The 15,519-nt window shown below is 33.6% G+C and overlaps 1 protein-coding gene across 2 annotated transcripts in view; it reads right to left on the bottom strand.

The window, feature by feature from the left end:
- The window catches only part of ACVR2A (activin A receptor type 2A), an 87,764-nt gene that overhangs the window by 22,936 nt on the left and 49,309 nt on the right, over positions 1–15,519 (bottom strand). Inside the window, exons 1-4 of one of the 2 annotated variants that reach the window (XM_022569681.2) lie at positions 15,183–15,270; positions 14,443–14,525; positions 11,602–11,711; positions 11,250–11,404 (exon numbers count right to left, since the gene is read on the bottom strand). In XM_022569681.2, coding sequence (XP_022425389.1) covers positions 11,250–11,404; positions 11,602–11,650 — 204 coding nt within the window. In that variant the 5' untranslated portion in view covers positions 11,651–11,711; positions 14,443–14,525; positions 15,183–15,270. Of the gene's footprint in view, positions 1–11,249; positions 11,405–11,601; positions 11,712–14,442; positions 14,526–15,182; positions 15,391–15,519 lie in introns of those variants that run through there. The other variant, XM_022569680.3, reaches the window with a different exon arrangement.

The raw sequence follows: 15,519 nt of genomic DNA on the forward strand, positions 1-15,519 counted from the left end.
GAAGAAAAAACACAGGCAAAAGAAATTACGATTTATATTCAGAATGAAATGAAAAATGACACATCAGTTACAAAAGTGAAGGAAGGAGAATAATGATTTAGCTTTTTAAAAGCTGGCAATGATCCAATGTATCATATTTTTTAAATGAGAACTGAGAACGCTTTCCTTATAAACAGAGGAAAGTAATATATTCTTTTTTAAATCTTGGACATTACCTATCAGATAAGAGGTATTATTATATAGATGACTCTAGTATGACCCCAAGTTACCTGATCCAATGGACTTCAAGCCAGCAAATAAACTAAACCTAGTCTTAAATAATTGTTACTTATTTTTCTAAGAAGTTCTAAGGACTAACTATAAGAGTTTTTTTTTTTTAAAAGCAATTTAGCTGAGAAGCTATGCGTTGGAATTGGACTCTGGACACCAGAGGGCAGTACTGCCTTTAACAAAAACTGTAGGAGCAGCAAAAGAAATTTTTATATAGCTAGAGTTAAGTTTCTCAGACAGTTGTCCTAAGAATCTAGAATCTCCAACTTCCTGAACTGCTTCATTCCCCTCTCATGGAAGACAGGAGAATCCTTACAGTGAGACCAAAAAACATTTCTAGTGCCTATGTGAGTGTGTGCAACATAAATAATCCACTAGGGAAAGAAAATAAGATGGGAGAAGAGTGAGATCAGAACTGAGTAGAACACAGTGACAGACCAGGCCTACTGTTAACTACTTCCCCAGCTACAATCCAGAGTGAAGAGGTCAAGCAGTGGTGGCCCTGGAAGGAAGCATCCATGCATATTTTTCAGGCTCAGGACACTCAGATACTGATAAAGAACAAGATTTTCATTTTCCTAGTCATCCCACAACAGGTAAGGAAGGGCCCTAATTTAAAATCAAGAGAAATATTGTCACCAGTGTAAAGAAAGACTTCGAATTCCTCCAAACACTTGACTATATTTCCCAGTTTCCAATATTTCTACAGAGAACAAATAGCACTGACGAAAAAGATTTGACAACTTGTTTATATGTACCAGTTGCTTAACTAGTTTTTCTTGCTTCTTGATTTTCTCCTGTGATAATGATTCAGGATTATTTAATAATTCATCTAAAAGGCTTAGCTAATCCCACTATCAAAACATTTTATCAGTACTCCAAAGTAAAGTTCATCCCTTGAAAGAAATACATGCCAAATGAGTAACTAGACTGTAGCTTCCAAGGCTTAAACATCTCTGTTTTTCTTTTCATACCAGTGCTTTCAGAGACAAAGATGCCACTGTAATAACACTGGGCAAGTAGGTGCTGTGCATGCATCTTACCAAAAAAGTGTACCTTTGCTCAATATACCTCTCAACAAATGAGTATTAGAATAAGCTATAGAACAATCCAAGAGCAGGCCTCAATGCATAAACTATGTTACAAAATAAGAGGCAAAACAGAATCCAAAAAAAAATAATTCACCGAAATACACAAATAGATAAAGAGTAACCAAACAAAATAATCTGTATTCACAACTTGGAAAATGAAACTTGAATATCATGCACTGTGACTGGAGATAACAGTGAAAACCAAATCAGCACATTAATGTCAAGTAATTAGGTTGCTGGATGAGAAAGAGCCTTGCTGCTTATTCCTTAAGGGGAAAAGAAATTAACTATTGACAAACATCAGAAAGGAATGAATAATACTTCTCTATTCATTCAACAAATCTTTACTGAGCACCTAGTTTGTGCCAGGCACTGGCTACCCAGGCTCTCATGACACTTACTATAGTGTGGGGAAGAAAGACTAATCAAAGAATCATACTAATGAATGCATAATTATAAAATAAGAGCAATAAAAAGCAATTTAGTTACCTTGAGCACCTGTAAAGAGAAACCTAACTTATACTGGGCAAGGTAAATAAGAGAAGACCTCCTGAGGAGAGGATCCTTGAGCAACGAAACAAGTACTAGAGGGAGGCAGATAAGGTGGAAAAAAACAGTACTGGGACACATCCTAGATTTCTGTCTTGTGCAACCAAATGGTTACTGGTTCCATTTACTGAGAACCAGGTCTGAGAGAGAAGATCATTACCCTTGTATTGTTAAGTGCTTGGAGACATCTAAGTAGAAATATTTAGAACGCAGTTAGATACACAGAACTAGAATACAAAGAAATCTTTCTAGAAATATGGATATTACATGCTATAAATATATGTGAAATATACTATAAATTTTCTCTTACCATTTAAACCATTCCAAGATTTATATTTATATATAATTTTTTAATAACTCACTCAACCACCTCTTTGGATGATCAAGAAGAATTAAGTAGCTGCTCAACAAAGTATTTGAAAACTGACAAATTCTGAATTTGTCTCCTCTTAATCATATAATTATCTTACATTCTAAGACATTTTACAATTGCAAATTTTAAAAAAGACTATTTATTGCCAAGCAGACAGAAATAGAATATGTAAAGAAATAATATAGTATGTGTATCAGGACAAATGTTTCCGAGCTAAGGAAAGCAAGACATTATACATTAACAGATTTAATAATACTGATACTGTCAAATACACAGCCATGATTCTATCCAATTAGGTCTTCAAAATTCCTCTATGATACACCAACTCCTACTTCTCACATCTTAACTCCTTCCAAAAGCAAAGCATGAAGGCAGACCAAGGTGGATGAATGAGGATTCTGAGTAAGTTCCCTAAGATGTGATTAGCTCCTCAGGGTGGTCAGCACTGGAGGTGCAAGTCTGAAAGAGAGACGGTAAACATGCCTATTCTTCTGGCTGCTGCTCAGGAGCATCAGGTTTATTACTGGGTAGAGAAGAAACTTTATTTTTATTTAGCATTTGTGTTCTGCAAGTGGAAAAAAGGAAAAGGACCGTGCTATACATTAATAAATTGTGATGTGATAAAATGGTTATGTTTATCTGCAAGGCTATATATAGTCACTATAAAAACTATTTTAAATGTACTCTGATCCCTCCCTGTATCCTACTTTAGTTTTTTATGGACCCAACCTAATAATTTACTGAAATGAGCTATTCAATTAAAATTACTTCAATGGATAATAATAATCCTTGAACATAAATGTCCAAGGCTTTGCCATTCAGCAGACTGACTCTAGGCCAAGTCACTTCACCTATATACATCATGGGGTATTGAAAGATTACACTGAGTTAATTATGTATAAAGTGCTCTGTATAGTGCTTGACAGAGTACTCAAAATGAAATTTTTTATTATTTGAAATTAACTTCAAAGTATTGACACATATATATGCCAATATTTTGAAATTATTTTCAAGTAAAATAATTTCAATAAATCATTTTTAATATTGAAATCAATGGTTTCAACAAAAATTCTTCCTCTGGAGTACAATTTTGAGGTCATTGACAATTAACGGCTAAAACTTACTGAGCACTTAAAATTAGCCCAGCACCCTAGATGTGGCTCTTCTCCCAATCACTACAGAAATGGAATCAAACATTTCTCCTCCTTTCCTCCATCTTTGCCCAAAATTGTTGAAGCAATTCCCTTTTTACTCTTTTTACCCTTCCTCTCCAAGCTGCAAAGTCAAACAACCAATCAACCAACCTATGTGTAGTACACCTACATGTTAACTGTAGGCTCCCTTAGAAGGGCCAGCAAAGACTGTCCCTGAGCCACTTAACATTATACATCAAGCACAGCACCTGGCATACAGTAGGTGCTCAAGCAACAGGTGAATAGTTAAGCAAAAATAAAACAAACCAACCAAGGTGAACCCAGCCTATCTGATGCAAGCAGCTTTCACTAACAAATGGACTTCTTCATTTTTATTATCTCAAATTAATAGAAAAAGGTTTGACAGCAATGAAGTAGCTAGGAATGATGGAACAGATCGAGGATGAGGTTCAGGAAATAAAAAACAGAGAAAAGCAAGCTCACTTCTTCCTATCTACCATCTCCTTGCCAGACAAGAAAAAGGAGATATTATGCACTCTGGTCTATATGCATCAGTCCCATTTGCAAATTGGCAAACAACGCGGGGCCCTTCACAGGCCAAAGAAAAACTGGTTTCAAGATTTTAAAATTTAATATGTCATTTTTAGAAATAAGGTGCTTTGAGTAATTTTAATGTGCAGCTTTAACTTGTTTTAAGCTTTTGATACAGCTTTTTTTTTTTCCCCTTTCGCTCCTTCTCCCCTTCTTTTTTGCTTTTGGACACAGAATTTCAGCCAACCTCCAAGTGGGCCTGTCTGTACATTTGTAAGAGAAACAACTTATATACACCTAACTAGAGTAATACTTTGTCAAGCTGCATATCTATGGATAATTTATGATACTTCTCCCTACAATTAGTTTAGAAGTATATATAGAAGTAAGTTGTGGGACCTCCCTGGTGGCACAGTGGTTAAGAATCCACCTGCCAATGCAGGGGACATGGGTTCGATCCCTGGTCCAGGAAGATCCCACATGCCGCGGAGCAACTAAGCCCATGTGCCACAACTATTTGAGCCTGCACTCTAGAGCCCACGAACCACAACTACTGCCTATGTGCTCTAAGGCCTGTGTACCACAACTACTGAGCCTATGTGCTGAACTACTGAAACCCGTGCACCTAGAGCCCATGCTCTAGGCAAGAGAAGCCACTGCAATGAGAAGCCCACGCAATGCAACAAAGAGTAGCCCCGCTTGCTGCAACTAGAGAGAGCCCACGTGAAGCAACAAAGACACAACACAGCCAAAAATAAATTAAAAAAAAATTTTTTTAAAGTAAGTTGTAATTTAGGTTATCAATACAAAAATAATGACACAAAGAGACATTTGTAGTAGCCCTGTACTATTTCTCAGGCATATATGGCAAAAAAAGAAAAAAAGGTGCTCAAGAGTTAGGCAGTAGAATTATACCACCACATTAAATATCCTAAAATAATACAATTAAAAACTATTTGTGAAGTGTAGGTTCCAGCTCTTAGCAGAAACCTAACACAAAACCTAAGCTAATAAAACATCAAATTTTGGTATTTTATGAGAATACATTAAAGCTCCACTAAATTTCACTTAAAAACACATCATACAATCAGAATGAGATAGATTCAAAGTACTAAGCTGAAAAGCTGTCGTCAATATACTGTTAGAAGAAAGCAACTGTAGAATAACATTTTATAGTTTATAAAAAAGAAAAAATATATATACTCAAATGAGATTAGAAAAAGATGTGAAAAGGTACACATCAACCTGTTAAAACTGGTTACTTCAGGAAATTGATAAAGGAAAAAGAGGAAGAACAAATGATTCTCTCCTTTTTTTGGACATACTTCTTTCTGTATAATTTGCCTTGCTATAACAAGCAAGCATTTGTAGTTAATTTTTAAATGGAAGAGAAAGTGAAAGAGAGAGATGTGTTCTTAAACTGCAGCCATTCAGCGATCAACCTATTTCAAGATGTGCTTCTACAGATGTAATATTTATTTTGTAAGTATAACTTAATACTAACATATTAAATATTCAATAAAACTCAGTAAACTTCTCCCTGCATCTTCTCCAAATAGGGAAGCAGCACACTCTCCTAAATTGACTTGGCTGAATAATGTTATGCTAATCCTTTAGTATCTTATTAATTTTAAATGGGTACATATATAAACTCATGTTCAACAGGAAAATACTACAAAGCATTGTCACAGATGGCTTGGTTTCTCAGTGGATAGTAATCTCACATACCGTGAAATGACAACCTATTATTACTTTAATATTAAGGTCAACAGCATTGTTTTGTATGCAGAACTCAATATTCCAAACATCTGAAAGCCTTTAGTCAGACCAAAATCTAGACAAAATGTCATGAAAATGTTATGTCAGGACTGAAGAGATTGATGTCATTTAAAAAGTATTAATGCTGTAATACTTTAGTGCTATTATATAGCCTTCAAAAATTAACAAGAAACTAACTTCATACCTTGTTAAAGGTCGGTAATTTCTAGCCCCTAAACTGCATTTTCTTATCAAGTGGTATTTTTTATCAGCACAAATATAGATTTTATAATAAGGAAACTTAAGCTTACATATGGTTATGAAAGCAATGCAAACAGTTTCACTGAAACCACATTAACCACAGTAAGACTTCTTAATAGAGTCAATGCATCAATTCCCTCATATTCATGACTCACTGGTACTAGAAAAACCAGTTTGCATTCAATTTACTTACTGGAGATTGTAAGAGCATCTACCTACACACAGAAAGACAGTTTCAGGACAGGCAAAAGAAAAGGTGACCCAGGTAATGCAAATTAAAAGGATGCTTCACACCTGTGATTACAGAAAGACTCAAATAATGGCATTCTCTTATAAAAGCCTGAAATACTTCAACTTATTTTACCCCCAAGAAATAAAGTCCTAAAGCACATAAAATGTTTATTAAACAATTCCTGGGTATACTGCATTATCATCTTTTAGTATAACACTATTAGTATAACACTAACACTAGTGTTATATTAGTATATTAGTATAACATCTATTAGTATAACACTAAATGAAACAATTCAGCAATTCATCACTTACAGAATGGTTATTACATACAAACACTGCATGAGATACAGTAGTGATTACAATACATACCTTGTCTTTAAGGAGCTTATAATAAAGTATGATAATGGAACATGCTCACAAATGGCCAGAACCTTTCTCAACCTAAGTTATTTCATCTGAGTCACAAAAGAGAGAAACTGACTTGAGCACTATTTTCTCAATTCTTTCAAGGATGGCACGTAACTAATACCATTCTAGATACATATGATGGATGGCTTAGGGTGTAATGGAAGAAAAGAATCAAAAGGCAGACAAAGTATGGAAGATAACATGCCATGTTCCAAACTTTGTATTCTTGCTGTTGGATCACTCAGAACCCTCAAAAATTTTTAAGCACGGAAGTAACATAATCAGACATGTAAAATGTTACTGTATAGCAACAGTATAAATGGAGAGAGAGAACTGGAAACAAGAAGACAAGCTATGAGACTACAGAAATAATCTCAGCCTCCAGCGTAATAATGTCCTGAAAACCACAGGATCAGAAAGGATGAAAAGGTACTCGAGTTCATAAATAACAGGGCTAAGAATAGGAGAAGTTGCTGTCTCCAAGGCTTTCACCCAGGATGAGGGGAAGACGGTGATAACATGAAAAAGTGTTAGAAACATAGTAGTTACAGGTTATAAAGAAAGAAGAATGGCTTATTTCTTAAAAAAAAAAAAAAAAAAAGCACAATTACGTTTTTCTATGTCTTTAACTATGATAGATGTATTTTAGAATATTTTTTATTTTAAAATAAATTAGAACCGTAATTAAAGACCAGATTTTAAAGCATGTATATTCCTGTATCACTTCTTCAAAATACTAACAAAACCAGAAGAAACTTTAACCAACTTGATGTCTTAGAAATAAAGAATCCTACCATTTAAGTGCCAGAACCAGCTTATTAAGAGATGTCTGTAGGTATGTCTTAGTCCTCCAGAATACCCTGTAAGACTGATCGTTTACCCACAAAGAGAATAAAAGACTGAGATCAGACCAATGAATGAGCACAGTATATGTAATGTTAGCTTGTTCTGCTGAGAATCACTGTAAATTCTCTTCAAATATAGTTCTTATTGTAGGAATCAATAAGCTATCACCAGCCTTTAGCCAACGCTTTAAGAAAAAGTTTCCCTAAGAAAAGAGAATGACAAATTTTATGTCATTGTCTAAAAGTGAAGAAATTAGAAGGGAGATTGTTGCAGAAATGCACAAGAATGTAAGATCTTTTCCTAACTGGTCTTGAAATTAAACTTTGAATATGGGGACATGAATATGGGGTGAAATGCAGAAGACACCTTAAGACTTCAAATGTGTAGTATGTTTCCCCTACCGACTTCTCCTGTCCCTCAAAAAAGCCTTGAATAGCTAGGGCATTAGCACTATCAACTCAGAAGCACAAGAATCTTTACCTGCAACCCAATCAATGTTCATAAACCCTATTCTAAAATGTGTGCTAAAAAAATTTTAATGGAAAACAGATGACGTGTTTATTTCCCCTTCTGTCCTCTGTGAGACAATGTGATCACGTTATTGCCCACTTTAGTAGTCAAACTACTCAACATCCCAAAATAGGAAAATAAATTCACTTATAGAATGATTTTGAAATGGCAGGGATGTTTACTGAATTATCTGAAACAGCAAAAGCATCTGCTTTCTGAAAAAAGAGAGGCAGAACAGCATAAGCAGTAAGAGCAAAGCTTTAGTGTCAGAGAGTCCTTGGTTCAGATTCCAGCTCTGATACTTGTGAGCTTTGCTATGTCTCAATTTCTTTATCTATAAAATGGGGATTATAACACTACATAAACAAACCTGTGAGGTAAAATCAGATCAGTTCTTTCCACACCTGGCTGGTCACCAGAACTGCCTGGAAAACTTATTAGAATCATAATATCCCAGGCCCCATTCCATACTTTCAGGGGCGTGGTCCAGGAATTTGTATTTCTTAACAAATTCCCAAGATGATCCTTACATACTGGTCACAACTTGGAAATCATGGGGAAATTTTTATGTATTTTTTGTATATTTTTTTATATATATATTAATACATCTATGTAACTTACCAGTACTCTAGTACACTGTAAATGTTCAATTAATGCTTGATACAATTATCAATCATTTTTTTGAAGCACAAATAAAACTGAGTATTTTGTAACAAGATGGCCACTAAGTAATCTTGCAGAAGTAGTCTGCATAAACCTCTCACCAAAAATGAGACTTACAGCATGACTCTATACCGTTTCAAACAGTGAAAGATGACATATATGAAGTTCCACACTGATGACAATGCTCCTTTTCCACAACACAGTTTATGACAGAAGGGAAGCACAAAGTCAGGCATGTCTTAAATTTTTCATAACAAAGCCTGACCATTCCAGGTCATTCCTTCACAAAGCCTTTTTAAGTTCATTCCTTATTTTTCAGTAATTCATACAATTCATGCAAATTCACTAGAGAACAACACAAACACTAAATAAACGTGTACAATAACATTAACCACTGCAACAAATATCTAAAACCCACAGAGATGGATACTCATTGAACATTCCTAGTCCTTATTTATGAATAATAATGCATCTTTCCTTTTTAAAAATCCAAACCCTTGAATTAATTAGCATTTCTAAATAAAGTGGCCTCAAATATATGATATCCAGCCCTTGAAATAAAAATGTCCAACCACACTTTTTTACCAATATTTTATAAAAATCAATGTTATCTATAGGATTACATTATTATTTTTAAAGTTCTATTAAGAAACTTAACAAATTTGTTTCTAAATGTAGTTTCCAGTTTGTTTCTATCATATCACAAATCCAGGGCAAATTTAGACACTTAAATACTCTATTTTTTTTCTTTTCTTTTCTTTTGTGTTAAATTCACAACAATTTAATCACTAATTAGAGACAATATAAGAAAACAAAAGAAAAAAAAGTAGATCTCTATGAAGCAAACTGACTACTTTGCAAAATCATGTACAGGAAATAATCATTTTTGAAAATAGAATTATATAAGCCCAAGGTGGCATCGTTATTTATGTCATTACAATCTGCACAAATACATTTAAAATAGTCTTTGCACAAATATTTGTTGTACCCACCATCAAAGTAAGTAAAATGGAGCTTCCTAAAACCCCCTATCAATATATTTTATGTGCCAAATTTAATTTGCATTTGTCCATAACTCTCCTTTTGAACCAGCATCACAGACTTCTGAATTGATATGATTACATTCAAATTGGAGGTTTAGAAGGAAGTTAGCTCCCACATTTATTTCTGCTGGTGATCCTAATAAAGGCAACTGCTCTTACGTTACTGAAAGAGACAGTTTCACAAATCAATGCATGTCACCAACAGTAAATACTCATTCTGTTAAATGTAGATATTAAATAAAAAACAGTTACCACCAACAGAAAGTAAAGTGTATTCTATGGACACTTTGGAGTAAACTACATATATTTATTAGGCACTAAATTTTTTAAATTTTAAAGAACTTCTTAAAGTGATTTTTAACAAATCTACAAGTTATCTACTAATGTTAAAAGTTAAAATATTTCAGCTGTACAAAATAGTGTGTTTACCTAATTTACTAAATGAGGAGTTTTACCTTTGGGCTTATTTCTTCATATGCACATCTTACAAAGATTACAGGGATCAATGATCTAATGCCAACAGATTGCTTCAAGCACTGAGAAAGGAATATGTTATGTAAATAAAGCTTGAAGTGAAGAAGTTGTTTTGGTCATTAAATTATAAGAATTTACCATTTTCTTCTACCAAGTTTTAACCATTAATCCTAGTGGTATTAGAGAAACAAAGTTAAACCAAGAGATCCAGAAGGCTGAGGTAATCTGATCTTAAGAGTCAAAAGAAACACAAAAGAAATGCAAAAAGACATCTCAAGCAATTAAACCAAAAGTTATCACGTTTCCTCTGCCTGTAGAATAATAACTACTTATATTAAAAGTCCTTGTAAAGCACTGAGTCAGCTCCAACTGTCCACATGACAGAGAGTGAGGAAAACTTCATGAATTTATTCTGACTACCTACCCACCACACCTATATTTTCAGATATATTCGGTGTCGAGGGAGGGAGAATCAAGAGCGTTAAAAAAGTTTTCAGACTTCAGTACACGTTTCATATGCTGCAAATAAAAATATATATACTTGGAACTACAAACAACACATGATGAGAACTGTTGCTCCTCTTCCCAGAACAAGAATTTTATAGATATATCCTCTTGATGCCTTTGTGAAACTTCTCTACCCCACATTCTTGGTTACCTTACTGGGTCCCTCACCATGGTTAAAAGGATTTTTTGGCAAGTAGTTTTGAAAAAGACACAAAAACTTAGGAGTGGAGGAGAAAATAGAAGGGAAAGAAAGGGCTATGATATCACTTCTCCATCATCAATTACTTCTTAAGAAAGACAGCAGAGTATATCCCACATTTTAAAGTACTATAATGACAGTAAAACTCCAAAGAACAGAAACGGGAATACTCTTTATTCTACTCCACTTCAACCCTTAAACTTAGGACACAGCAAATTAATAAGTTTGCAAAATTAGCTATAGTTCCCATGACAATAAATATTCAAAAATTAACCCCAAAGGAAAATGATTTGTAACAATCTACTGTGGTTTCACCACAGTAGTATTTCTTTAAAGTGTAAAATCTAAAACAACGTAAAGTACAAGACAATAACTTACTTGAGTTGGAACAAGCACAGGAGGATAAGCCATCTTATGATGCCTGTACACCCAAAATGCACAAATGACAATCCCCGCAATTAGCATAAGTGGCACCAAAGAATAGAGCAAGATGTTGTAATAGGGTGGCTTTGGTGTAACTGGATTCGAAGTAGCTGTGGAAAAGAGGAGGAAGAAAACCACTCAGATTTGGTCGACAAAATTTCACAATAAATATTTATTATAGCATCAAATTTTAGGAGAAAAAATAAAGAGTAGGAGAAGATGGGAGTAAATTATTCCATCAACACAAACATGCTTTGTTTTCAATCTACTAGTTGAACAGACATATGCATTTTCCCTGTGAACTTACGCTGTGTGACTTCCATCTCCGGAAAATAAGAAAACCTTTCATTACACATGTTGCCCTCACAGCAACAAAAATATACTTCAGGGCTATCTTTTTTTTCTATACAATCAGTCCTATAAACAAAAAGAGGAGAAATAATTAAAATCAACATTATTACTCTGAATCTACAATAGATGTTTTTCTAAAGTTCTCCGAGATAAAATAATGAATAAGTCATTTATAGTCAACTTTGAGATTTTTATTAATATTCAATAATCAATTCTTAAAAGTCAAAAATGTTCCTTGAATCCTATTATTAAATCTCATCAGAAAAATAAATCAACAGCTGATTTTATAACCATCACATTGGCTCCTTGAAACCACTTCTTTAATTTGGTTTTTAATGATCAATCTAAGGCAACCATCTTTTTAATTGTTTGTTTAATTAGTAGAAAAGCTTGAAGAGGAACATAAAGCCAATGAAGAAGAAATTTGGTCTAAGGGTACTTTTACTCACAGGAAATATAGCTTTCCCATTTTATGAATACAAAAACTGAACACTATATATAAAAAACTGTACGTGTACACATATAAATACATACCTATACGCCTATGTATACATATAAATACACAGGCACAAAATAATTCGTGTTCATATCTCGTGGCAGAACATATTTCAACATCAGAGACCTAAACCAGGCTTGGGAATTAAGCCATTTTTGCAGGAGATTTAAATTCCCTGAACACAATGAACAGGGTTAAGGATAAGCAACAAGAGCAATATGTAACAACAAACATACAGGCCCTAGTAACTCAAAAAACTGACTGGAGGTGGGCTGACTTAAGGGGTAGGGGGAGGCAGTCTTCTATATAGGACCTGAGTTACTGAAAAGATAGGGATTTAGCATCTAGATTAAATCCTAATCAACCACTAAAAAATTAGCTATAGCTAGTTTTTAAAATCAGATATTTAAATATTGCTAATAACATCAGGTAGATTTAAAGACACATTACAAATAAACTGTGAACTTTTATAATGGCTGTTAGAATAACAAGGTTGAATTTAACTCTAAAGGGAAAAGCTCAAGAAATTTCAGGGAGAAGGCAATTTTAATGAAATTAAACTTTGAAATAAAATCTATACCAATGTCTATTTAGTAGAAAGTAAAGGATAAATGAAAGCTAAATTTCTAACAATTTATAAAGAAAAATTTACAAATTTAATATTTAGAATCATGAATCAAATCATAGGCTAACGTGATTAAATACCTAGCCTAGTTAACTGAAGTAAATTATCAATACTTTTCGCCATTCAATTTCATTCTTTTTACCACTGTCTTTTCCTCCACACTTTGACATTTCTTGAATCTTCTTTTCCTTTCTCTTATTTATGTTACTACCTTTAATATTTGTTTTTTAATCAAATTCAGAACATAAAATCAAAAATTCACATACTTTTAAATTGGCATTTAACCCCTAGAAACAAAGCTGATGTAGTAATTATTACTGTAAGAGCAGGCATTTGCACTGAACAAACTCACTCACATTATCTAGCAAAGTATAATCTCCAGTAATACTGGTTTTAGGTGAGAATCACAGTAGCATTTTACAATAAAAAGAACAGGGATCCCTGATTTCAACTAATTAATAAAGACAGTTTTGAATAAAGATGACATCCAAACCTCATTTTTTCCCCAACTTCTTCCTCAATTTTTCTTTTTTTTATAAATTGAGATATAATTTGCTATAACATTATACTAGTTTCAGGTGCGCAACCTAATGATTGGATATTTGCATATATTGTGAAATGATCACCACAGTAAGTCTAGTTAACATCTCATCACCACAGTTACAAATTTTTTTTGTCAATTGAACTTTTAAGATTTACTTAAAAGTTGCTAAGTTCCTTAGCAACTTTCAAATATACAATACAGTATTATTAACTATAGTCACCATTACATCACATCCCCCATTATATCCCCAGGACCTATTTGTTTTATAACTGAAAATTCATACCCTTTTGACTCCCTTCACCCATATGCCCACCCCTCACCCCTGGCCTCTGGCAACCACCAATGGTTCTCTATATATATGGGTTCTTTTCTTTTTTTTCTTTTTCTTTTTTTTAAAGATTCCACATACTAGTGAGATCATATGGTATTTGTCTTTCTCTGTCTGATTTATTTCACTTAGCATAATGCCCTCAAGGTCATCAGTGTTGTCGCAAATGGCAAGATGTTCTTCTTTTTTATGGCTGAAAAATAGTTCATTGTATACATAGACCATATTTTCTTTACCCATTCAACCACTGACAGACACTTAGGTTGTTTCCACATCTTGGATATTGTAAATAATGCTGCAATAAACATGGAGGTGCATGTATCTTTTCAAGTTAGTGTTTTCGTTTCCTTTGGATATATACCCAAAAGTGGAACTGCTATATCACTGCTATTTTTAATTTTCTGAGGAACATCTATACTGTTTCCCTAGTGGCTCTACTTACTCTTTCATAACAGCAAATATCACTTAATTATCACCTCTGTCAAGAAAGAAGCTAATAATCAGAAATACAGCTAAAATGTATAATTACAGAGTAATAATCCCCGGAAAATTCAAATATGTAGAAGTATATCCTAAATACTAAATATATACCTAAATGACCATTTTAATTTTCACCAAAAGTGGAGCTAATTCAATTTTCATGAGTTTATTCAACACATTTTACTACTAATCACATATGTCCAATCAACCACAGATTTGTGGTAATCTATTAAAGCCCCTGAAAGTGGATCAGGATGTAGCTAGAGTTCCGTGAGTGTATTAGTTATTTGGCTCCAAAAAGTCTGGTTATCTAGGATTCTGTACCTTCTGCAGTCATCAGCACCCACCCTCAGTGAAAATCCTGTGGCCCAGGCAGTTTAAGTGATCGGCCAAACATCTAGGGACACCTTGCAGAAAGATCACAGGCAGTCAATGACATATCCACTATATTTTCTTTCCAACAGAATAAAACAATTTAAACAAGATTTTTTAAATAAAATGTAGCTTTCTATGAGAATTGTGTTAGTTCTGATGTAATTCTGAATGTCAAGTTAAAATGTCTCTTGGGATAAAGAACAAAGGCCTACTCTGCAAGGAAATGTAGTGAGATCAATTTCTTCCAGATACATAAAGAGGGAAACTAAAAGGAAATTAAATACTATGATTAAGCTTTATTCTCCTTCAGGATAGATTTTCAACAGATATAGTCTCTCTTAAAGCAATTTTAAAAATCCTTTTTCCTTAAAATTGGTGCTTAAAAAAAACCTATAACCCTACAACATATGGAAAGAAATGTTTCTTATCTAAAGTTCTCACTACTTGATAGATTATTCAAAGTATATTAAAGATAAAACATAAACATGCTATATTTATTTTTTTACTTTAAAATATATATCTTGTCATTACAACATGTTATAATGGTCTTCATAATCCCATCTTAAAAAAGCAGCATTTAAGTGAAAATCCATGCATTGATCTTTCTCCTTTTAAAAAAATGGGGGGAGGGAAATGGAGGAAATGAAAATTATTCAACACTATCATAAAAAAATAAAATGTGTTCTTACCTGTCATAGCAGTTGATATCATCCAGCCAACAACCTTGCTTCACTATTTCAATGGAACCAGAAATATTCTTCCAGGTAGCAAAACAATGCCGCCGTTTGTCTTTGTCACCATAACAGGATTCAACACCAGTTCGATTGGTTCTATCTCTTTCCCAATTAGCATTATAGAAAATACACTCCTGAGTTTCTGATCTACCAAGTATAGCACCTATAAGATAATAAGACGACAACTTTTAATATAACTGCATTTGTTCCTAAACAGATCGTCTCGTCTCCCAGTATATGAAACTTCAAATCTTCCTGAAATGTCAATAATTTACTGCCTTACTAGTGTTAT

The sequence above is a fragment of the Delphinapterus leucas genome, chromosome 8 (genome assembly GCF_059928025.1).
Source record: "Delphinapterus leucas isolate spDelLeu-1000000601 "Yukka" chromosome 8, BTC_Dleu_Yukka2, whole genome shotgun sequence".
Lineage (NCBI taxonomy): Eukaryota > Metazoa > Chordata > Mammalia > Artiodactyla > Monodontidae > Delphinapterus > Delphinapterus leucas.